The sequence below is a fragment of the Hirundo rustica genome, chromosome 3, assembly GCF_015227805.2.
Source record: "Hirundo rustica isolate bHirRus1 chromosome 3, bHirRus1.pri.v3, whole genome shotgun sequence".
Lineage (NCBI taxonomy): Eukaryota > Metazoa > Chordata > Aves > Passeriformes > Hirundinidae > Hirundo > Hirundo rustica.
Genome location: NC_053452.1, coordinates 90,728,985 through 90,752,524, shown reverse-complemented (window position 1 = coordinate 90,752,524; position 23,540 = coordinate 90,728,985). Strand labels below are relative to the sequence as shown.

At 38.2% G+C, this 23,540-nt stretch overlaps 1 protein-coding gene across 3 annotated transcripts in view; it reads right to left on the bottom strand.

Annotated features, from left to right (window-relative positions):
* KHDRBS2 (KH RNA binding domain containing, signal transduction associated 2) overlaps positions 1–23,540 on the bottom strand; it is a 336,050-nt gene that overhangs the window by 128,534 nt on the left and 183,976 nt on the right. For all 3 annotated transcript variants that reach the window (XR_005700299.2, XR_005700300.2, XM_040060662.2), the window contains exons 5-6: positions 3,343–3,470; positions 2,007–2,202 (exon numbers count right to left, since the gene is read on the bottom strand). Coding sequence is in view for 1 of the 3 variants with exons in the window: in XM_040060662.2 (XP_039916596.1) it covers positions 2,007–2,202; positions 3,343–3,470 (324 nt within the window). In the remaining 2 variants the exon portion in view is untranslated. The remainder of the gene's footprint in view (positions 1–2,006; positions 2,203–3,342; positions 3,471–23,540) is intronic.

Sequence of the window (23,540 nt, the reverse complement as noted above, 5' to 3'; positions counted from 1 at the left end):
AATGGTGTGAAATACTGTAATCAAAAATGAAAAATATAAAATCATAAAGAAATTCTAATACACTTGTGGGTTGCTTAGAAGCAGGAAAAAAAAAGTAAATTGGATAAATTATTAATTATAAATTAGTTTTTCATCTGTAGGATTAAGGGGGAAAGAACAATTACAAAGGACATTTGTTACATGTCAACAAATAGATCCACTTGCTTTTAGTATCCAGCCAGGTATCTGATTTATTATATGGTTTATTTGGGAAGAAAACCTGTTTTGATTACTTTCTGCAAAAAATAAAATTATTTTCCCTAAAACATAATTTACAATATTATATGCAGATATGTGACAGTGAACTTTTCCTTCTACCAACACAGAATCAGAGTTCTAGTTATCATCTCACCCCATAAGATACCAAAATGATTTAGATTAGAAACTTAGAAACTTTTATAAAATGACAAGAAATTTTCATTGCAAACTGGTGCATGATAGCAATCTCATATATTCCTAGCTGTAGAACATAGATGTTGAAAGGACAAAGGAGATGGAAGATCTCCAAAACATGTGGATTTTGACCGATAAGGCAGCATGTTTTTTTGCTGCTATCTGTGAAGGGGAAAAAAACCCCGAAAAACACATATGTTTGTTTTTATTGGACTAATGTATCACAAATTAAACTGACTCTTTTAGTTGTGTATATGTTTTGCGCTCCATAGAGTGTAAGCATTTCAAAAATATGGGGAACTGGCTGAATGCCTTCCTAACCTTGATAATCCAGCAGCATCAATTTCTATTCCACTTTCCATATTTACCATCCAGAAAAAGTACAAGAAATCCCCCCTAAAAGATGTTTAATACTGTAGGACATTTACTAGTACTGTTCATGAAAAAGAAGAAATTACTTCAATTATAATCCTTATCTTGCATTACAAGAGTTCTGCATCTGCAGAGAAAGGAAGGTCTCATACATTTTGACATTAACAGACAATAATACACTGTCTGTCAAGGAAGTGTAATTTGAAATTCCATTTCTTAGCAGGAGTTTTAGCTCATTCATTAATGGAAACTTTATTGAGGTAAATAATACAGGAGTGACTTTTCCCCCCCCCTCCCTTTTTGCTGCAGTTGCTCAGTTGTGATGCTTAGAATTAAGAGAATGTGCATCCCTGGACTGAAGTGGCGGTGACCTAGTCACTACGCTACAAATATTAGGTGAAGCTTCAACAACAAAGAGTAATTTCTGTTTCATTTTCCTTTCTTCTGTTCTAGGAAGACTATCAATCGGATAAAAGTACATTCCCTGGTGGCAGGATTAGGGAATAGATTGGATGTTTATCTTACTCTTGGACTTGCCATGGCTGGAAAAATTCAGACATCATATTTGATAGCACTTTCTTCTCTATTTGGATATCTGTTGTTATGGTGATAGTTCTAGGAGGAAACTTTAATGAGGATGACTTGAAAGCTTTGATGTGTACAGCACAATTATTTTTAACACCTCATAAGAAAAGGTGACAGTCAGTTAGTACTGCTCCTGGCTAAAGATGCATCATTATATCAGCTTTCATGAAAACTACCCAAATTTCTATTTGTTATGAATCTGTAACACAGTGTTGAATACAAATATGTAATAAAAAGGATTTGGAACAACAACATGCCTCCCCCCCCACCCCTCCCATTTTCTTACAAAGGATATAAGCTGCTATTCTTAGGAACCTGGTTACAGTAAAAACTGACTTTGTGTACACAATACAAATTTTAGACTATCTGTGTCGCTCTTTTGTGACACCCCAAGAACTATCCAGCATGATCTCTCATATCCAAAACTAAGCTGTGAACAAATCCACAAACCCATATCACCCAGCCTGCAGACACATTGCATCACCCAGACTTGTTCACCTGCAGGGGAAAAGCGTTAGAGACACGAGAGCTTTCGGCCTGGACTATTCCATCTGGGAAGGACTTGATGTTCATCACAGAGCTTGACTCACACGTTGTGAAGAAAGGCATTTACTTACATAGTCATCATAGGCCTCGTGTGCGGGCGGTGGGGGCGGTCTGTAACCCGGGACGGATGGGGCGCCCCTGGCTCGAGGGGTGGGGACTCCCCTGGCCACCGGCGGGACAGGGAGCGCTCCCCGCGTCACTGGCGCTCCTCGGGGTGCTTGGGCACCTCGTCCAGGCAGAGGGGGAGGAATGGCACCGCCACGGCCCCTGCGGGGAGCAGAAAGGAGTGATCACTCCGGCGTGTACGAGGGAAGACATGCACGTGCTGCCCCATTTAAAAGGCTCTCACTTTTTACTGCTATTTAAAGCATCATATAATTCTGGGGTTTTGGCAGCTACAATGTCAAGCACTTTTAGGCAATATCTCAGGCAGAACTCATATTATGGAAAGGCATTATTTTTAAACCATCCAGTGTCTTTTGCACCTGATCCTCTTGGTACTTGTACTAATAAAATTCTGAAACATTGTAATTCACAGGGTTGCAGAATTACTCCAGAGCAGTTCCAGAAGAAAAAAATGAGGAACCTCCTCTGCTGCTTTCAAACAAGAGCAGCCATCACTCTCATTTTCATGCTTATTGGTGGGTGGGAGAAATGGATTGGCAGAAGACTGCAAGACAGCAGCAACTTGCAAGTCAAAGTAGAGGAAGAATATAAAAGGAGATGAATAACTTTTTTTCCTGCCTAATTTAGTTCAGCACGAAGGATTGGTAGTGTGGGATTCTAATTTCCCCCACTGCACAGAGAGAGTAGAGCATGGAAAGAGGTTTAGCATCCTCCTGGCTATTGATGCTGTATCTCCCTCACTGTACAAATTAGTAAGTCAGAAGAAGCTGTTACTGCTTAAAAAGACTTGTATCTCTACCATATGAGAAAATAGAAGAGGGATAAATCAGGGTAGCAGTCTGCTAGTTTTGCATCAGAGCAGTATGCTCCTGGGTATGCTTTTTGGAAGACTGTGAATGCCAGGTATATAGGTATATTTGTATATACACACAGTATAGCTGTAATATGTATAAAAAGTTACTATTTGGCAAATAAAGTTCCACATAGACTATGTGGCCTTCTCTGACTACACTATTATTTTGACCAAAAATTTTATGCTACTGACCATACTGCCTTAGTACTAGCATAAAAGTATTCTTCCTTAGAAATATCCTTTTCCTGTCTTCATAATCTGCTCTCAATTGTTGTCACCCACTGTACCCTGTGACTGTAGATCAGAAAATCTGGAACAATATAGAGAAATATTTTGTTTTACTGACCAGGATATGTATGTAACTGGTGATTCTTTTTTTCCTATGGGTTTTTTTACAATTGCTTACATCATCGTTCAGGTTACCGCACCTTGAAGGAGCTGCAGGTGGCACACGGATCCCTCTTCCTCGAATGCCCCGTCCACGTGATGAATCCTCAGAACCGTTCAAATACGAAAGTTCTCTCAGCTGCTCCTGGCGAATTTCATCATTATAATCCTGAAATACAGAAGGTGAAACTTTCTGAAACTTTGTGTTTTGGCTGAGCTGGCAAACCACTCAAACCAGAAATTCTGTGGATGGTATTTCAGTGAATTGTTCTGCATTATCACTGGTATGCTGAAAAATTGTACAAGTGAAGTGGACAACTACCTGTAATAGATGGACAGAAAATTGTACATGTATGGGTAGTGAAAGTGGTCATCAAGAGCATGAACATGCAAAAAAACCCACAAAAGGCACAGAAAGCATAAACACAGAGAAGTGTATCTGTATGCAAAAATGCAAATGGACTTTCACATACAAAAGGTACTATTTTCAAGAGACTTGTAATTAGGAAAACAAAACAAAAAAAAAGCATGTTATTTTTGGCAAACCTCCCTGGCTACCTTTATGCACTTAAAACACAAATTCTACCTTATATTGCACATTAGTATGACTGGATGATTTAATTCAATACCAATTAGCATCACTGAATGTAGCCTGCACTTTGTATATACTGAAAGGAACTCTCTCTTTAGGATTCAAGTAACAAAGCTATGTTTACCATTAAAAAATTATTAAATTAAATAAAATAGGCCCATTCCAAGTCAACAGGGTATCAACTTCAGCACTGCAATTTCTGTTGGCTCAGTAAACAGAACACAAGATGAACTTCCTTTCCTTATTGACACAAAATAGAATCACAGACTCATAATATGGTTTAGGTTGGAAGGGGCCTTAAAGATCTAATTCCAAGCCCCCTGACATGGGCACCATGTTGACTTCCTCTTCATTGGAATTCATGATTGGCAGAGGTGATATGTCTATCAGGGCCTTCCAGGGCTCTATCCCACTGCACTCCACCGAGCAGCTCCCTGAAGAGACCAAAGTCTGCTCTCCTCAAGTCCAGGCCAGACCCTGCTGTGCACTCTCCTCGCTGCCCTAAGGCTCTTGAACTCCTTCATTCCAGGGTCACTACAGCCCAGGCTAGCCTTGAGCTTCACCTCCCCCACCACCCTGTTGGTGAGAACAAAGTCCAGCATAGACTGTCTCCCCAATGGCTTCTCTAGCACTTGGAGAAGGAAGTTATCTTCAATGTATTCCAGGATAACATTTGCTCTGCTCTGTTGTCCCTCCAACAGATCTTGTGGACGTTGAAGTCCTCCATGAGGAAAAAGGCTTGTGAATGTGAAGCTGCTCTTTTTGTCTATAGAGCGTCTCATCCACTATAATGCATAATAATGGACATGTTTACTTAATGTTTGTCCAAATTCCTTTGTCAGAATTCCTTTATTTTTAGCTTCCTTCCATTTCATCCAGCTTTCTATGGGCTGATCACTGTACTAAAAGTCCACTGCAGCAGGCAGCTCACTGGCAGCACAGCTGTGTGACAGTTAATTATTCTTTCAAAACAGAAAGGATTATTGCCTTTCAGCTCTTCTGTCCTTCCATCCTTCCACAGGCACCTGCCATTGACTGTCATGCAAAGACCTGAAAATGCATTACAAGTGACACCTCTTTTGGCCAAGCAAAGAGGTGAGCTGGAACTGAGGCCTTGCTTGTTCCTTCTCCTTCCTAAGGAGGTCCAGGAAATCTGTTTAAATATATGATCCCGATCCTGCTCTGTTCTAAGAGTGTAGGCCTGGTCACCATTTCCTTTCTAAATTTCTAGAGAGCATAGCTGGAGAAAAGTTGATATTTGAAATTCAGAAAAGAACCCCATCTATACAGTATAGTGCGTGATAATTGCAGCACAGCTGTAATTAAAAATAAAATTATTCATTTTGTTAGCAAATACCTACTTAGCTTATAAAATAGATAATGGTTTTCATTTCATATCATGCCCAAATCTTTTTAGCACATTTTTCTATCCGACTAACACTAATGGTTATAAGCCAAAGACATCTTCTAAATCAATGTGCTCTGTAAAATACAGAGGGAAAAACACAGAATCAATGAGATCACATTTACAGAAATTATTGGAAGAGGTACCATCTACTGTACCCTCTTAACATCATCTGTTATTCATACTGGCTTTACATGTATTAGGACTTCAAACTTGCTGATTGAGTTTACCGTCCAGATTCCAGAACTTCATTAATAATGTAGGTACATTTTGTAAGAGGAAAATATGGATTAAAAAAAAAAAACAAACTGAAAGAAAGAACTTGCAAACCTGAAAGGGACAGAAATTGGAATTTCTATGTTGCTGCTTTAACCTTGCTCTTTTGGAATATTGCTGTATAAATGAATTCTACTAGAAATTGCCTCAAAAAAACCTATCCCTCCCTCAGGTAAAAATATAATTTAAAATCTTAGTATCGACAAAATAGAAAATCCATATCAAATTCGTAATATGCAACAATATCTGCAAAACATCACCATTCTGTTATGCAATGCCCTTAGTTTTAGTGGGCAGGTTATTTGCTGCACATTCAGTTAAGAAACTGTATTTTGAAATGACAAGGTAAAGACAGCAAAGTACTCCCAAAGAAAGTCTCTTGACATAGAATGAATTAATTCTCTGTCAAGGGACAGGTCTCTTGAAAGAGAATTATTTAATTAAAAATATAACCCTATATAGATAATTTATCTTATGGGCTCCTTAAAAAGCATAGGAAGGATCATAACTTCTAAACGTGAAACCTGAAATTTTCAGCAGAAATGCTCATTTTGCATCTTCTATTAAACAGAAACATAACACTGAATTAATCTTTCATAGCTGCTACAAGTATAGCTAGTCAGGGTATCTATCCTGATGAATATTTAATTGCATCTGAGTTCAGAGCCCAGCATATGAGCAAAATTATGCTGCTGATGTTTCATATATATCTAGTTCCAAGAAAGAGTACATGATGTTTCAAGACATACCTATACTGAATGAAATACAAGGAAGTAGCTACATACTACAGTAGTATATTTTGTTTCAGGAAAAAAACCAAAAAACAACTAATTTTTTATGTTAAAAATAAGCTCATGAAAAATGTCCTGTACTTCATAGCTTTTCTTACAGCTTTCTAATAGTTTTATAGCTATTCTTATAGCTGATAATCTACATTAACCTATATATTTTGCTCCTGTTTATATCCCTAAAGACATTAACAACTACAAACAGCTTTTTCATTTACTGCTGATAAGAAGGCTGCAATCGACTTGTATCATGGTGGCCACTGTTTAATAACTGTGAGCTAACCACCCATGCCCACGACTATTCACCTAAACATACACCTTGACTTTAGAAATGTGAAGGATTTTCAACAACAGCGAAGTTGTAGCACCCAGGGCCACCATAAATTGCCATGTTTATGTAAATGCCTAAAAAACCAAATTACATGTTTAGATAAAACATTCAGTAGTCCAGAAAACATCAACATGTTTACCCCAAATTACCACAATTATGTTTATTAATGAAGGTTTGGAGTGAATTATTAGGTTGGTTGCCTTGACCGTTGTAGGAACAAAGGAAACCCACGTGCAGGTTTTCCAATGGAAATCACAGTCTGGCTCATGGCAGCTCACCCCCTGGCCCTTCTGAAAGCACTGACAGGAGGTGCAGCAAAGAGGGGAAAGCACATAAGCTGCTAGAGAACTCAGTAAACCATTTTGGTAAAAAAAGCACAAGGCATGATGCAAGTTGCAAAACGTGATGTGAATTAAGAAGAACATGTAGTGACAAGGAAAAAGAGTTAATAAAGAAATGAAAGAGTAAGGCATAGAAAGACCAAAAGGATTTGGGGAATATATATCTATCATTATCATAACAAAGGCTCATGGAAGTCAAGGATAAATCAATCCCTTAAGGACTGTGATCTCCTGTCCTGATGTACTATGCCCATTTAAGTTCTATTATAATTCTATTAATAAATATCATTACCCTTATCTGTGACAGCTGAATTTCATTCTTACCAGATAGTTAGGGGAAGAGTAATTTAGGTTACATTCAAACTACATTAAGAATGCAGAGTTATACATGTCAAATCTAAAATGATAATCACAATATTTCACACTGACAATTTTGAAGCATGAATAGGGCACACTCTTTCATTCCCATGCACGTAATATCCTCTAAAGCTCTGTGTTGCCGGCACAGAGCAGCACTACATTCCCAGACGTATGTTTGCCCATCCTGCCACACTCCCCTCCTGTGCTCAGGCAGCAGAAAGGGAAGAGATGGATTTTGACTCCTGCAGCATTTCTGCATCCTGCCCAGCTTCTCACATAAGCAAAAGATGGCTCTGTGTACTTGCACAGATTCAGTGAAGCTAGACATTCTCCCCTAAATTCTGTTGGCGCTGCCTTGGGGCTATTTTCAGGCAGCTTAAATTCCAATTAGGCTAAAAATTCCACTGAGTATATGCTTCAGAAAACTCAGACAGAAAATGGGACACAGAAGACACTGTGAGTTTTAGGTGGAGCTAGGTGATGGGACTGTAGCCCTTTTGTTTTGTTTGGCTTTAGATACACTCTAATTTTGGACACTAAAAGAGACACTGTCCACATGGCCCCTTCTGTATATGAGGAAGCACTAAAAAACACAGTGAAAATAACGGGTGATGAGGAGCTCCTGGAGTCCCTGCATCTTTGTGTTCTCTGTGGCCTTACAATGGTAAACAGTGCTATCTTCAGCTTCAGAGCATAGTGAGAACCACTTATCTGGACTCATGGGGTCAGGATCTGCAGTTCAGGACACTGAAGAGGCCAAGAACCCTGGAATTCCCACTTTTTAGTTGAGCGCTTTAATACCAGGCTGTTACAAAAAAGAATAGTACTGGCTGCTCAGTACTCAAAATACTTGACAAACTAAATCCTGAGTTGACAAGAGATGTTTGGCATTTCCTGTTACTTTTTTATATTTCAAAATCCTGTTCTCAGACTCCAGTGTACTCAAATATAAACATATTGAACTTCTTCCTGCACATGTTGATAGCATTTATCAGTGTCAGGTTAGGAAACTGATTGTTTCCTAACTAACTAACTAACTGATTGTTAGAACAATTGTGCCAGGTAGATTGCCACCTAAAATTTGGGTGAGACAGTGCCTGAGGTGGGCATGTAAATTAATTGCTACCCCTGGTATCAATCCAGCCTGAGGGAATGAATAGATTGAGAGCAGCCCTGATGGGAAGGACCTGGGGGTGCTGGTAGATGAGAGGCTGGCCTGGCAATGTCAACTTGCAGCCCAGAAAGCCAACCCTATGCTGGCCTCTCCCAAAAGCAGCGTGGCCAGCAGGGTGAGGGAGGGGATCCCGCCCCTCTGCTCTGCTCTGGTGAGACCCCACCTGCAGTGCTGCATCAGCTCTGGAATCCTCAGCACAGGATGGACATGGGTATGTTGGAATGCATCCAGAGGAGGGACACCAAGCTGATCAGAAGGCTGGAGTACCCCTGCTATGAGGAAAGGCCGAGAGCTGTAATTGTTCAGCCTGGTAAAAAGGCAGCTTTGGAGTGATCTAATTGTGTCATTCCAGTACCTGAGAGAGCATATGAGAAAGATAGAGAGACTTCTTAAAAGGCCACAAAATCACAGCACTACTTGCAAACTGGAAAAGGAGGTTTAGATTAGTTATTAGGAAAATAATCTTTACTGTGAGGGTGGCAAAGCACTGGAACAGGTTGCCCAGAGATGTTGTGGATGACCCATCTCTGGCAGTGTTCAAGGCCAAGTCAGATGGGGATCTGAACAACCTGGTCTAGTGGGAGGTGGTTGGGACTAGGTCCAACTATAAGGTCCCCTATAACCCAAGCCATTCTATGATTCTATAACTGCATCCTTAAGCTTCATGCATTGTCTTCCTAATGCTAATTTGAAGTCTATTGCAAACATGAGATTCATCTGTAGATGAGCCCAGGCCAACCAAACAATCCCTACAAAGTTCATCAGAACTGTGGGAACTGGCTCTAGCCCACCTTCCCTGGGTGTCCGATGGGTATGGCACATGTTCTCCACAGTGTATAGGGGAGCTCAAACCCCACAGATGTTTTCATGTTCCTAGATAGCACCCACTCTCCTTAATCCCATTTTTAATGTATATGCATGGTTTCCTGGTTACCTACAGTCAAAGCCATCTGTTAGGATGACTCTGCCCATTCACAGATTGTTCTGGTTATCACACTATAGCACAGGTGCCAGGCAATGATGGGTTTAGATGGACAGCCTGCACTGCACCACAAGCAACAAAGCTTCTGCCAAAATGACTCCAGGACTGCATTAGTAACACATGCCTCTTTGCATTTGCCCATATACACTGGCACTCAAGTAAGGCCATTTTGTATGCATGTAGTTCTCTGGCAGACCCCAATAAATACATAAAAATATAAATATAATCCATCTGAGCCCAAGGAAGAAATTACTTTCTCTATGCAATCAGCAACTTAGCCAGATCCATTGCCATAAATGTTATGCACTTTCACTTGCCCTGTATGCAGAAAGGTGCTGTCTTTACCTGCTCACAGTCTGCCAGAAAAATAAACCTTAATTGTGTGGATCATCCTTAGAGATTGAAACACATAAAACAGACCATACATTTCTTTCAGTAGCAGTTTGAATGTGTTGCAGCCAATATGTGTTTCAGCATCTAAATGCCTGTGGGCAGAAAGCAAGCAGACATAAGCTAGAGCCACGTACACTTGCCTTTGAGGTTAGTTGACAGCTGGGGGATTTGTCAGCTTGCCACAGAGAGCACTCACCCAAGCGTGGATGTCATTTTTCTCTTTGAGCATGCACAATTAAATCTGCCTGGCATCATCACCATGGGGCACCGCTCTCTACAAGCAGTGTGGAAGGGAGGGGAGTGTTTGCTCCTCAGTATCTGAAGAGAAGCTGCCAATCCCGGGGTGGAAACTGTACATAGGCAAAGTGCTAAGAAACTTTGACCCAGATATTTCAGTCTTTGACAGAACAGAGCAAAATATGTCTCAACTAATTGTATAATCAATTTAAATTTTGGTTTTCATACTAAAGAAACCTTTCAACAGAAGATCATTGCAGTTTACATGGAAATGCTGTTAACCACAGAAAATAATCACACTGAAGATGGGTGCATGGCTTTTGAAAAACTTGCAGAAGCCTGTATTAAATTTCAGCCAGTTACCCCTCAATTTGTTCCACCCCTCTTGCTCACAGGCCCCACACAAATGGATACTGTGGTCTGTAATTCATTCAAATGATAGCTATGCTGCCACAGAAGTTGGTTAGCTGATAGCTCCCTATCCCTGAATTTAATTTCAAGTGAGCTCTGGCTGTCAGAGACTTGTGCTTATTCACAGCTGTCACTTGAAAGAGACTTTTAAGGGAATTGGTGATATGAACAGAGGCCATACAGCAGGCTACAGGAAGGGTAGTGTAGCCAACTAATCCTAAAAAAATTGTTATGTATTCCTCCTGGATGTTTACACTGACTTCTAGGAAGGAAGGGATGTGACATGGCTGGTGTTCCTCCAGGAAAACCCAGTTGCTTCAAAGGAGGCAGGGAGAGGAGTAGAACTGTCACTGTTCTCCAGCTGGTTGCTGAAGCTCTGCTGCTAGTGAGATCATTACACGCTCTTAAGGCTGGACTAACAGTCTGCTATAATTTACTTTGAAACCGACACAGGTAACAAGCTATACAGACTACATATGCAATTTTTTTTATCCCAGCTATGCCAGGTGAGACCCAGTTTGCCTCCTGCTAAACCACTGCTGTAGGTTTGCAGCTCCCTAGACAAGGACAACAGGGACAACAGCAGCCAGCAAAATTCAGACATTTTATTTTTTTTTTTCCCCTTGTTTAGTGTGCCTGTCTCATCCACAGGGTACAGCCACACTCTCTCAGTCCCATGTGGCACAGTAAACAAAACACGCTGCTTGACCTGAGGAGACTAGAAAGGGCAACCAAGAACCAGAAGTCTGGGCATGAAATTATCTTACTACAGGTCTGTGGAATGCCCTTTCTTTTACATTCAGAATGTAAAAGAATCATTTCAGAACTTTAAAAAATCCCATTACGTTGTAATGCATTAGTTTGGTTTATATTGTGTTTCACTGGATTTGTGATGTTTTCTTCCCTGTTCCCCTTGGGAACTGTAGCCCGTGGTTTGTCCCTGCTCTGCTGCACCCATCCCCCACACTGGAATGTAACCCAACTCTGTTCCACTCCCACCTTATCCCTGGCTGGGCAGTGGCTTGTCCCTGCCTCTGGGCCCTGCCCCCTGGGAAAAAGCCCCAGGACAGCGGGGAGGAGCTCTCTCTGGCACAGGCGAGGACGGGAAAGGAGCTAAGATAGCTCTGGACCAAATAAAGCTATAATTTCCCCCCCTCCCCGGACAAAGAGCAGGCTCTTGCCTTTTGCCATTGGCAGTCATCTGGGTCTCTCTAAAGAACCTCCACAGCATTAGGTGATAATCTGTACAGGTTGACAGCATATAGTACATTGGAACTGAACTTGATACACGACACAGGAACTAGTTTTTAAATCAATTTTAGAGTCTTGTTACTAATTGCAGTACAGGATTATGATAACATGAGCTATCCTTGCAGTAAGGACTGACTTGGCAAGCACTAAGCCTATTTTACAGATGCAGAGCAGAAATTTCTTAATAATTTTGCTAGCATATACTGAAATCTGTTAACAACCATAAGTCAGGAGATAAAGCATATCTTAAATCTCAGTTACCATAGACCCAGCTGTAACATCCTGGGAGCAGAAGCTGGCAGAAGGGTGATTCATTATAGTCAGCACTCTCTTGACACAGAGGAGCTGTGGGAACTGTAGCATGGCCTATGTGTTTGGTCCTCCATTTTTCTAGAAAACTGATTGCTCCAGACCAGCCCAGGTTCTCGTCTAGCTTCTGCTGCATGCAGGACCCTTTAGGAACCCTGAATATCTGTTTGATCATCCCATTTAGCCAGTCGGTGTCTGTGAAATTTTTTTTTGTAGGCTTAGAATAAAGAAGACCACCCAGCTCACTGATGACTGGAGCAGCATTGTCTCCACTCCTGATGGCACTGCACCAGAACCATCACTGCCTGGCACAGCTGCTCGGCAGAGAACAGACTGGTGGCAAAGCTGGACTGACAGCAAAGGAAAGGATGGAGACAGAAACTCTTTCTGGGAACCTCAGGCTGCCACAAGGGCTTGGCTTTGGAAGGCAGCAGCAGTGCCTTGGCATTTTCTCTAGCCAGAGGTTGAGACAGAAAACACAGTATCTCTCTTTCTTATGCACTCCTCTTACACAGCAATCTGGCTAACCTAAACTAAACAGCATAGCACATCCCATTCAGCGCCAAGACTTTTGCATAGCAGGGGGGGAAAAAAGATACATGCTGGGAAGATGGTTTGTAATAGCATCATAAAAATACAAGAGCAATTTTCACTGCTGGAATCAAAGATATTTTCAACCTGCTTGGTTTGAACTGCTATAATCTAAATTAGTTTCATTGCTGATAGATTTATGGATAGCCAGTGTAACAGTACAGAGGACAATCACAGCAGAACAAGCAGGTATAGGAGGAGAGCCCCTCTCCATATTAAATTCAATAGGCATGAGGAAAAGAAAGTGAAGGATGGTGCTATTGAATCCCAGGGTCACTGTCTGAACTGTCACAGAAATGAAAAATATTAAAATAATATACTTTTAGCTTTTTGAAGTTTATGCCTAACTTCATGTGAGAAAGAGTAAAAATATATAAATGAATTTAAATATAGTGAAAGGAAAAGAAACATATCAAACAAAAAAAGCTGAAATCATGGCAGTGGAAAACCAAAGCAAATGGCAAGCTCAAAAATTAGTGACAAATATGTATGTTTAAAGCAGATGATTTAATAATTCCATTAGAAAGGTATGCATCAGATGCCAAATGTTTTAAGTTTGGTTTTTTTTTCAGAATGAGATCTGAGACAAAAAGAAAGATTATTATGGAAATAACAAGGAGTTTCAAGAGGTCGAAAATAATTTACAAGGGAAAGATTAGACCATTAGACTGCACCAAGTACAGATATACTCATTCCCAAGTGTCTCTGTGCTCTCCTTAAAATACATGGTATATGAAAGATTAGAAATGAAATGTATATAACTGAGTAAGCAATTAATGTGGCCAGATCTAGGTGAAAGTACTGTTAGAGTTTCAAGCTAAACAATTTAATATATAGCATGATAAAAATGTAATCATTCCTATATTATTTATTTAAGTTGAATATATTTTGTTTTACTATTACATAAACTCTTTAAATAAGTTTATCCACCAGGATATTTATAATGTATCCTCTTTTTCTCTGTAGCATGTGTTGAAGAAGGTTTTGAGGTATTGCAACAGAATTACCACCTTTTTTTAATTTTTTTTTCTGTTAACAGAATATCATCTAATTCCTGCTTATTACCAGATAGCAAAAAGTCTTTTTGCTTCTTACATTTGTTCATGGCTGCTGTGTCTACCCTATCCCTCCCCAGGTGACTGCACAAGAAGATCAGCTTCAGATCAAATACAAACTCTACAGGTTCAAGAGGAAAAGTGAAATACGTTCCCTGGCTGAAGGACTTGCTCACTGAAAACATCTGAACAGAAACAACTGAAGATCGAGCTCAACTATTAATCCAAGAAGTGGCAGTAAAGCAGAGGAAAAGATGTAGGCTGTCATGTGGAATGCTGACAGAAGACTTACAGGTAAAAAAGTCTATTTATAAACAACATCCAGAAGCAGAAAAACAGCTTCTAAACAGCTGCATTTATAGCAAGATATTCCATTTAGTACATGAGGGTCTGTATTTCATCCCAGCTTCTGCATTCACTCTAGTGTTGCTCTGAATATGATATATTCCTGCATCAGGTAACCCTAATGATATTCACTGAGCATAGAAGCAAACTGTATTCTCAAGAGGAAAAAAACACAGGCATATTGAGAGATGGAAATGCCATAAAAAGAAGTCAGACTTAACTATCATATTTCTACATGATACTAGATTCATTAGCATGCATCAGTGTATTTTCTTAAAAATGGCTTATTTTTCTTGAAACATAACATCATGGAATTTATTCTAAATGTTTAAGGAGTTTCATGATGATAATCTTAGCACTGAAGATTAAACTCCAGCTTCCTGATATACACACTTCCCATAATAAAAGAAAAAATAGTATTCAATACTTTTCTATCATTTCCAGGAAATGTGACCAGTAATTATACATGGCACTGAAATGGAAAAGAGGGGAAGACGGTAAAATGGGCTTGGAAAACACATGTTCAGTTTCTTTCCATTACACATTATTATACTGTTATAGACATATCAAAGTATTTTAAAAGTGACCTTACCTAGCTCCTTCTTACTGCACTCCATACAATTTTGCACTTCCAAACATTTAAACATCTTTTACTAATACTTATATTTTAAAATATTTCTAATATTCATATTATATATACATATATTTACAATATTTAAATAATGGCATATAAGAACATATATGGTTGTCCTCCCTGCTTATTATGAATATGCATCACTGAAATGTATCAAAATATCTAGGTCTCTTTGAAGCTACTAATCTGGACCCTTATCAAAGAAAAGCCTTAATAAATTTAATTCTGTGCTATGAGCCAGAAATCTACAAAAAGGGAATTATTAAGTTACTTTCTTTTTTATTCAAAGAGATGATTTTTTTTTTTTTTTCTTATAGCAGAAAACATGGTTACTGGGTGAAAGGAAAGAAATCCTCACTGAACTTTTTCCAAGGCAGATGTAATAATCTCTTTTATACAAGAACTACATTCTTCAGTCTTTCCTAAATAGTTAAAGCGACAAGTTTCTGTAACTATTTATTAAATCTGTGTGAAAGCAAATATAGGTATTTCAAATACTGCATATATTGATGACTGGTTATTAAGTCAATACTATTAAATAGTAATATGGGTAACAATATCCTGGCCACAAATTTCATTTCCTAAAGTCACAGTCTGAATTGGAATAGTGAAAATATGGTTGACTGATTAGGAAATGAGACTCAAAGTCTCACCTTTTCATTTTTAACCTCAAAATACAAGGCCAGATTGAGGAGGTGTTATATGAGTAAGCACAACTCCCATGCCCTGAAGAACTTTGCTGAGCTCAGTGCCACCTTAAAGGGACTCACTTATTCCATCTGGAAAGTGGATGCCAGCAGCTGTTAACCGAGTGCCACATAAGCTGAATTTTCCAAGCAGATTTTCCATTCAGCACAAATGTGGAATGTTTGTTCAGAGCCCATGTGTGAGTGCCACTGACTTCACCTGTGTTCAGGACTTCAGGGCAGTTACCTCACTCACACAACCCCACAAACACACCCAAACCAGGCACACAGAACCTCGCAGCCTGATGACCTCAAGTCTCACCCAATTTCACTGCAGAATCACAACTGGGGTTTGAAATCAGCCCTATGACAAATTGTGGAGATACAGGGGTTTTAGTCATATAGCTAAAAATGTGATTTCATTTATTTTTTATCTAAGAATAACAGGTAATGCTTAATAATCCTCAGCTGTGATGTGAATACAAGAAATTTTATTTGAAGGATGATTCCTTACCAATATTCTATACTGCTAGAAAGTCTGTGGTGAGCTACCTTAACATCAAAATATATGTAAATATCAGTCACCTCACTCTGCATGGTTTCCATCCAAAAAATTATATAGACTTACAGTGGAGTTATGTGGAACTGAATACAAGTGATTGTGAACCCATTAGTTCCAAATTATTATTTAATCATAATTAACCCAGTTCTATATTATTGATTTTAGAAGCATGGTGGAAATCTGTGCTAGACATTCCTTCTGGTTTTCCTTCAATTCAAGAAAAATGTTCTAAATTTAAATAAATGTTTCAAGTTTAGAATAACTAAATACCTCATCTTTCAGTATAATAATTCACTTCATCATAGAAAATATGAGTGGACACTAAAGAAATAAAAATAACTGCATCAATTGCTTTTTTGAAGGAAAGAGTGCTATAATTTGAATGATCTAATTTGTTTTCTTTTTTAATTCAAATGATCAATTATTTTAACTGAAATGCATTTAATTAAAACCAAAATATATTTAATTTGATTTAATTTAAAGTGTTTGCCATGTGTTTCAATGATTAATATGGATAGGGCCTGGATATCAGTGTCTCATTATGCATTTTCATTCAGCATAGCAAGCAAAGGCAAACACATATGACTTCAAGGTGCTGAGTATTCTCAGTTTCCAATGGCTGCAACTAATCCTACTTAGCAGCAAAGGTAGATTATTTTATTGAACTTAAGCTTTCCAGACCTGGGGTTTATGAGATTAAATTCTCCAATCCAGCTGTCTGCTGGGCAGGTTTCAGTAACCCCCAGTTATTTACACTCATTACCGCTTGGGCTAAGTGGTTTAGGTAAAAACCTCATGACTCCTGGATTCCTTAAACCTTCTATAAAAAACCCTGGGTTGAAAATTTGTGTCTGAACCTGAAATTTTGATGTCCAGGCTTTCCTGCTATCATGCCAGAGCATCACTAAGGCATGAAGAGGATTAACATACCCGATATTGCTGTTAAAAAGCCAGAGTTTTTTCATCACTCAACTTGGTGATTTCAGGGAAATCACTGGGAAATTTTAACTGTTCTCAAGTCTGCCCCTGTGGCTCTGTTCACCAGCATATAAGCCATTTAGCTACACACAATAACAATGAGAAGACAGACATCAGACACCTCTTCTTGCCTGTACTCTTTCCTTTGAGAATCTTTTTCTTTATCTCCGCTAAAAGAAGAATCTGACGCTAATTTCAAAAAAATGCTCTCTGGACAATCACCATCATCATGTTCATGCTAACTTCATGACTGTGAATTTACTTTTACTTTGAAATATTTGGAGAGCTCTGTCCTTTGTCTCAGGATTCTTCAATCTCAAGAACCCCAAAAGCAAGCCAATTCCAATCCTATACTTCCTTCTGTAGAAGAGGAGCAAAACAGAAGCAAAACTTTAATTCATTCAATTTCAAGTGGTTCTACCTTTTCTCTGGAGATTTTGGACTCTGCTGTAATAAACTGCTGCCCTTGAAAGTTTTTTATGCTCCTGAATTGTAGTAAGAACTATGATCCATATGCCTATGAAAAGGATTTTGAAGCAAAAGTAAACTGAGAGAGCTGTTCGAAGAACCTTTTTTAAATACTACAATACACGTTACCAACCAAGAGGTCAGTTTTCCTTTCTTACCAAGCATAGCCAAGAATTTTCGCAATATTTGGAAACCTCCAAACAAGTTTTTCTTAATACAAGCCCAGCCTTACAAATGACATATTTCTGCAATGGTCTGAGAAGTGCACCAGGTCTCTGCATTGTAAGTGGAAATTTCACCTGACTGATAGCCTTCAGGTGGGTTGATTTCAGATTGGCAGGGTTCAAGTGTCTGGGAGAATGTCTGTAAATATATCCGTTCTTGTTGAGCATGTAAGCAGAAACCCAGATATAAAGAAATTAAAGATATACTATAGAAATCTATCCAGTATCTTTTTCAAACACTCCAGGTGCTCTGCACAAACTAGGAGCACTTCACATTTCTCCAGGTTTTGTTTTATTGGCAAAGCAATCTTACCTTCATCTCTCCAAAGCCATTTCCCAGCACCAACTTAAAATATCCAGAACAAGGCAAAAGGCTGTATGTGCTACAGAATGCAATGAAATCCACCATCAACTCAGTTTTATGCAGTCAACATACTAATGTGAAAATGTTGCCTTTTCCCCATATCTTTTTTTAAACCAAAACATCTGATCAGAGCTCAGGGACTGGTGGAAGACTCAAGCATGACTAATTAGAGAATGTCTTCTGTATCCCATTGTGTCTCTTGGCATCATGTAATTTCAGAATTTTCTATTTCCCTGAACATCATTTACAGTTAGTAGAATTATAATTTTGTTTTCTGTTTTTGGAAAAAATCACTTGTTGCTTCCTGATTAACTGAATACCTCCATAACCCCATTAAGACATCAGATTATCAAGCACTGATGTGTATTTTTAAGCAGAAAATAATTTTTAAAAAGATGTGAGCAGGTGAGTTTGTATTTTCAAGGGTCTGGGAGCAGGCCCAGATGTTGTGATCAGTGGGCCAAAGTTCAGTAGGAGTGCTGTGCACCAGGGGTCTTTGCTGGGTCCAGCACTGAGTGGCTGGTACACCAGAGTGTTGTGCCACCATTCAGAGACATCCTCCTATGCTGAGAAATGGACAAAGAGGAACTTCATGAATGCAAGAACTGCAAAGTCCTACACCTGGGGAGGAATAATGTAGGCACCAGCACCTCATGGAGGCTCAGTGTCCTGAAAGCAGTTTCCTAGAGCTTTGCAGAAAAGAACTTTGGGGTTCTGGTGAACAATAAGCTCACCAGGTACGAGCAATGTGCCCTTGGGCCAATGGCATCCAGGACTGCATCAGGAAGAACACTGCCAGGATGTCAAGGGAGGGGATTATTACTGTCTGCTCAGCACTGGTGAGGACACAACTGGCTGTGCCTGGTGTTAGACTTCCAAGCAGAAAGACCCGGAGCTACTGGAGTGAGTCCATCACAGAGCCACCGAGATGATTAAGGGACCGAGACATCTTTCACAGGAGGTGAGGCTATGAGAATTGGGGCTGTTCAGCCTGGAGAGCAGAAGGCCTAGGGGGATCTCATCAATGTGTAAAAATATCTGAAGGGAGTGAATGAAGGAGAGGGAGCCAAACCCTACTCAGCAGTGCCCACTGATGGGAGAAGAGAAAACAACTGCAAATTTAAACATATGAAATTCAATCTGATCATGCAAAATTTTTAATTTTTTTTTTTTTTCCCCTTCTGTGAGGATTCTGAACAGTAGTACAGGTTGCCCAGAGATTTTGTGGCGTCTCCATCTTTGGAGATATTCAAGAGCAGTCACCACACAATCTTGGGTACCTGGAGGGGGTTGAACCAGATGACCTCTGGAGATCCCTTCCAGCTTCAACCACATTCTTATTCTGTGAAAGGAAGTCCTATGTTATAAATTATTTGATGGCTTAAGAGCAAGTTTCAGGTTCATACTAGGAATCCATGCAAAATTCTGCTGCTGAATGACTAATTTCTTATGCTGAATGACACACTCCCAAAATGTGGGCTGAAGTAATTTTGACAAAGAGTCTCTTCAGCTGTCATCACACTCTCCAACAAATGTAAATTAATTCACATTCACAGAATCACACCTCCTTTAAGATGCAATTTAATCTTCATAGTAGTTCTCTTTCTTTTAGGCCTGAGATTTCCTTGCCATGCAAGTTTCAGATCATCACATTAGAAAATGCCCAGCTAAGACTTGCTAGGGTTTATTGCAATGCTGTATTCTGTTACGGCAGCCTGCATTTACAGCCATGTTTTGAAAGCACACGGTCATGCAACCACAAAAGACTGGAAACACAAAAGACTTTTTGTACAGGGTTGTAAATCTGCTTGTTCCACACGCAATTGTGCGTGCCTGTACTTGTACACATCTTGTATTCACAAACACATATTTTGCAAGGAACTAGGGCGCATTGCTATGAAAATGCACTAGGATTTTTCAACATGGTATGCTTCCTTTTCCTGTTTCTAAGCACCGTTACAAGTCAAGTATCGAGCCTTTTGATTCAGCTCATAATCTGTTTCTAAACTACACCAATGAAAAGAAAACCGTAGTTTTTTTGGTTTTGGGGTTTTTTCTTTTTTTTCAGTTCACATGGCCATTTCAAATGCAAAAATGTTGATGAGTCATGCTGGGAGCATACAAATTTTTTGAAACTGGTATTTGGCATACACCACTGACAGCCAAAGAAACATTTTCACAGGCAAGCAGGTCTGTCTGCAGTTAAAGGTAAGATTTTAATTTGGAACTTATTTTTACCTTTTCCTTTTAACATCTCTGAATGATATTGAGGCAGCTTCATGAACAATTCACTTCCATGGCATGCAAAATCTAAGAAAGCCTAAGTGAATTCATACGCTTAAAAAATGCATTTAAATTTAAAAACAAACAATAAAAAAATTCAGCACTGGATTATGCAATTTGTTTCCTGGGAACAAAATCCATGGATTTTGTTTTGTCATTCCCGAAATGAAATGTATTCTAACTGTAAATATTTCTACTTTGCCAGTTGGTACATAAATATGTCTCTGTGCTGCCAAATAGTTTGTGGTTTCATTAGAGTTGCTTTAGAGCAACCAAGGGCTAAAATCTTGCTTTACGAGAAAACTTCAGGGTTTAAAACTAGAAAAGAAGAAATATGTGCAATATTTTCTATATAAAGTTCAAAAAATAGCTTTTATCTTAGCATAATTCTGATTTTCTAAGCCTACAGGCTACTCTAAGACAGGAGGAGTGCTAGAACATGATTTTCACACTAACCTATGAGAAAGATCAGATTATTTTTTGTCTCCTAATGGCAGCGGTTTTGTTTCTCATTGTGGAAATCTGATGCAATAACCTAATTATCTGCAAAACCAGTATCTTTGGAGTTTATCACCTATGGTTATTTTGGTCTGTGATTTGAATAGTTTGCTATTCAGCCCTGAGTGATGATGGGGAAAATACAGTATTTGCTCCAGTGAAAACTATGGAATCTAGTTGTCATCAGTGATATTACAAGCTACCTTCTAAAGCAGATGTTGGATAGTGAATTTCCTGCATTAAGACAGCAGAGTACTGCAACACTCAGTACAACAGATGTGCAAGTTATGAAAAAATGCTCATCCATTTAAGACACTGATGTGATTACATAGATTTTTGAAGAAGTATGATATAAACCAACCAATATTATCAGTACTACTCATTTTAACACAGATACCAAGTCTGATACAAAATTACTGTTTATATCTTCCACATTCATCTGGCACAGACCAAAAAGATGCAGTAGCAAACCAGTTCACCAATTCCTGATTTGAAATTAATTACAGGGTTGAGTACTAGCACAGTCCAGTGCCACAGAAATGTCTAATAAAGTTTTCATAATTACACATTTTTTTTCCCCATGTATGCTTGCATTCTAGACACAGTATACAGCTTTGCTGAGGATTTATGAAGGTTAAAGGGCGAAAGGAAAATGGATCTCAAACACACTGCCTTTCAAAAGGAAAATTTCATTGCAGTGGCTTACATCTGGATCACATCCACAGATTTTTCTTTCTCTCATTATCCCACTAAAAAGAGAGTTTTTTAGTTGTGTGAACCATCCCGTAACAGACTGTTCTTTGGTGTTTTTTTTTTTTTTCATTTCCTGGAAGAAAAGATTAAGTTCTATATGATGGATAATATGGTAATTATTTTAAAACATATCAAATTTACAATATGCATTTCTTATCAGACAAATTCAGCTTTTTCAGTGTCACTCAAGCCTGAATATAATACCATGATAATGATGCTTTTTGCTCTTACCCTGCATCATTTAATGTCCATTTAAGCTTTGAGATAATGAAATGCTTAAGGAAGAGGTTTTCATTCACTGTTTAGCATTTTCTGCTTATGATTAAGTACACATGATTACACTGTTGCACTGATTGATGCCGATTCCATATGAGGACATTTGGTAGCAATTATGTTTGGTTAAAGTATTTAATATTACATGTCATTCCTCTAGGCTGAGAATGTAGTACTATTTTAAACCTTGAAAACATCAAACAATAAAAACCATATATATATGTTTATGTGTTCATATACATACACACATGCATATATAATCGTGCATATATGAGAAAAATGTTCATAATATGAAAAGACTTCCAGATGATTTGTGTGTTATTATACATATGCATTCTTCTAGAGAATTTGTCTTGTCTGCATAATACAAATAGGAAAATGGAAAAATATTAATCAATCTTCTAATATATGTTTTTAAGAAAGAATTCTAATGACTTAGTGATTAGCCTCTTTTTTAAAGCCACAAATTTTTTTTTCTTTTAGCTCTCTGCTGATAAGATTATACTTACTTGAACAACTTAAATGAGCTTTTGCTATCATAGTACCCATATTGAGACATTAGTTATTTGAAGAACAGCATTAAAAGATCACTACTCTGTATCAAATACAATTATTATATCAGAATTGCCATAATAGAGGAATCTGAAAAGAATGAGTTTTTGTGATATCACTGTAACTAAATGTTATTTCGATCATCTATTGTGCACTTACACATAATGCTCACATTCTTCTTTGTGAGTTTTATTTTAGTATTTATTTTCTCAAATATTTATTTATTTATTTATTTATTTATTTATTTATTTATTTATTTTCCAGCTACACTAACTGGCACCGCTCTGCCCTGCAACAGGCAAATGGCTCCAAGCGTATTCTCATTTGCACTATGTAAAGTTGATACTACAGTTGGAGTTTATTTGCATTTATGCAAATCAAAACTAAGAAAGAAACATAGTTAGGACTTGTTGACTGACCCTTCTTCTACAAGTTAATTTTTAAAATTGCTTCCAGTTTTGCAGGCATTTAAAATCTGAGTAAACATGTAAATAAAGTAAACATCTAACTGAGTAACATATGGATGTGCAATGTCTGTCTCTGCCTGAAAGTGTAAATATATTTGTCTTCAAAATAAAATATGCCTAAAATATGAGAATATGGGAATGTTTTTGAAATATGTCCTTTGGCAGCAATATTTATGTGAATGTGCAGGAATTTTCTTTAAGAAAGACAGGGTAATAGTAGATAGAACAAAGTCTTTTAGAGACCATCTAAGACAGTCTTTCACTAAACTGGATAAGAGTCTTGAGTAGACTGGAAACCTTATAGCAGAAAATGTCCTCACACAACGACAGGTATGTAGTATCTGATCTATCAACCTATGTTTTTATTTTGCTTCTGGTTTTGATGTTTTCTTGGTACTTTCCAGTATGATAGGCATATATAAAGTCAATCAATTTGCCTTATTGTTATAGTTTTAATTTTAAATTGGGCAGAAACACTAATTAATGTAGTGGTTTTATGTTTATTAAATTTTGGTTTTGGTATTTTTTTTTTTTTGTGGGAGAGAGACTAGGGGAAAAACAAAGCAGGTTTAACTTTAAAATTAACAAATAGTTTATTAACATATACTAAAAGAATAGAAAAAAAAAGTTGGAAAAAATGAAAATAGAATGAAACT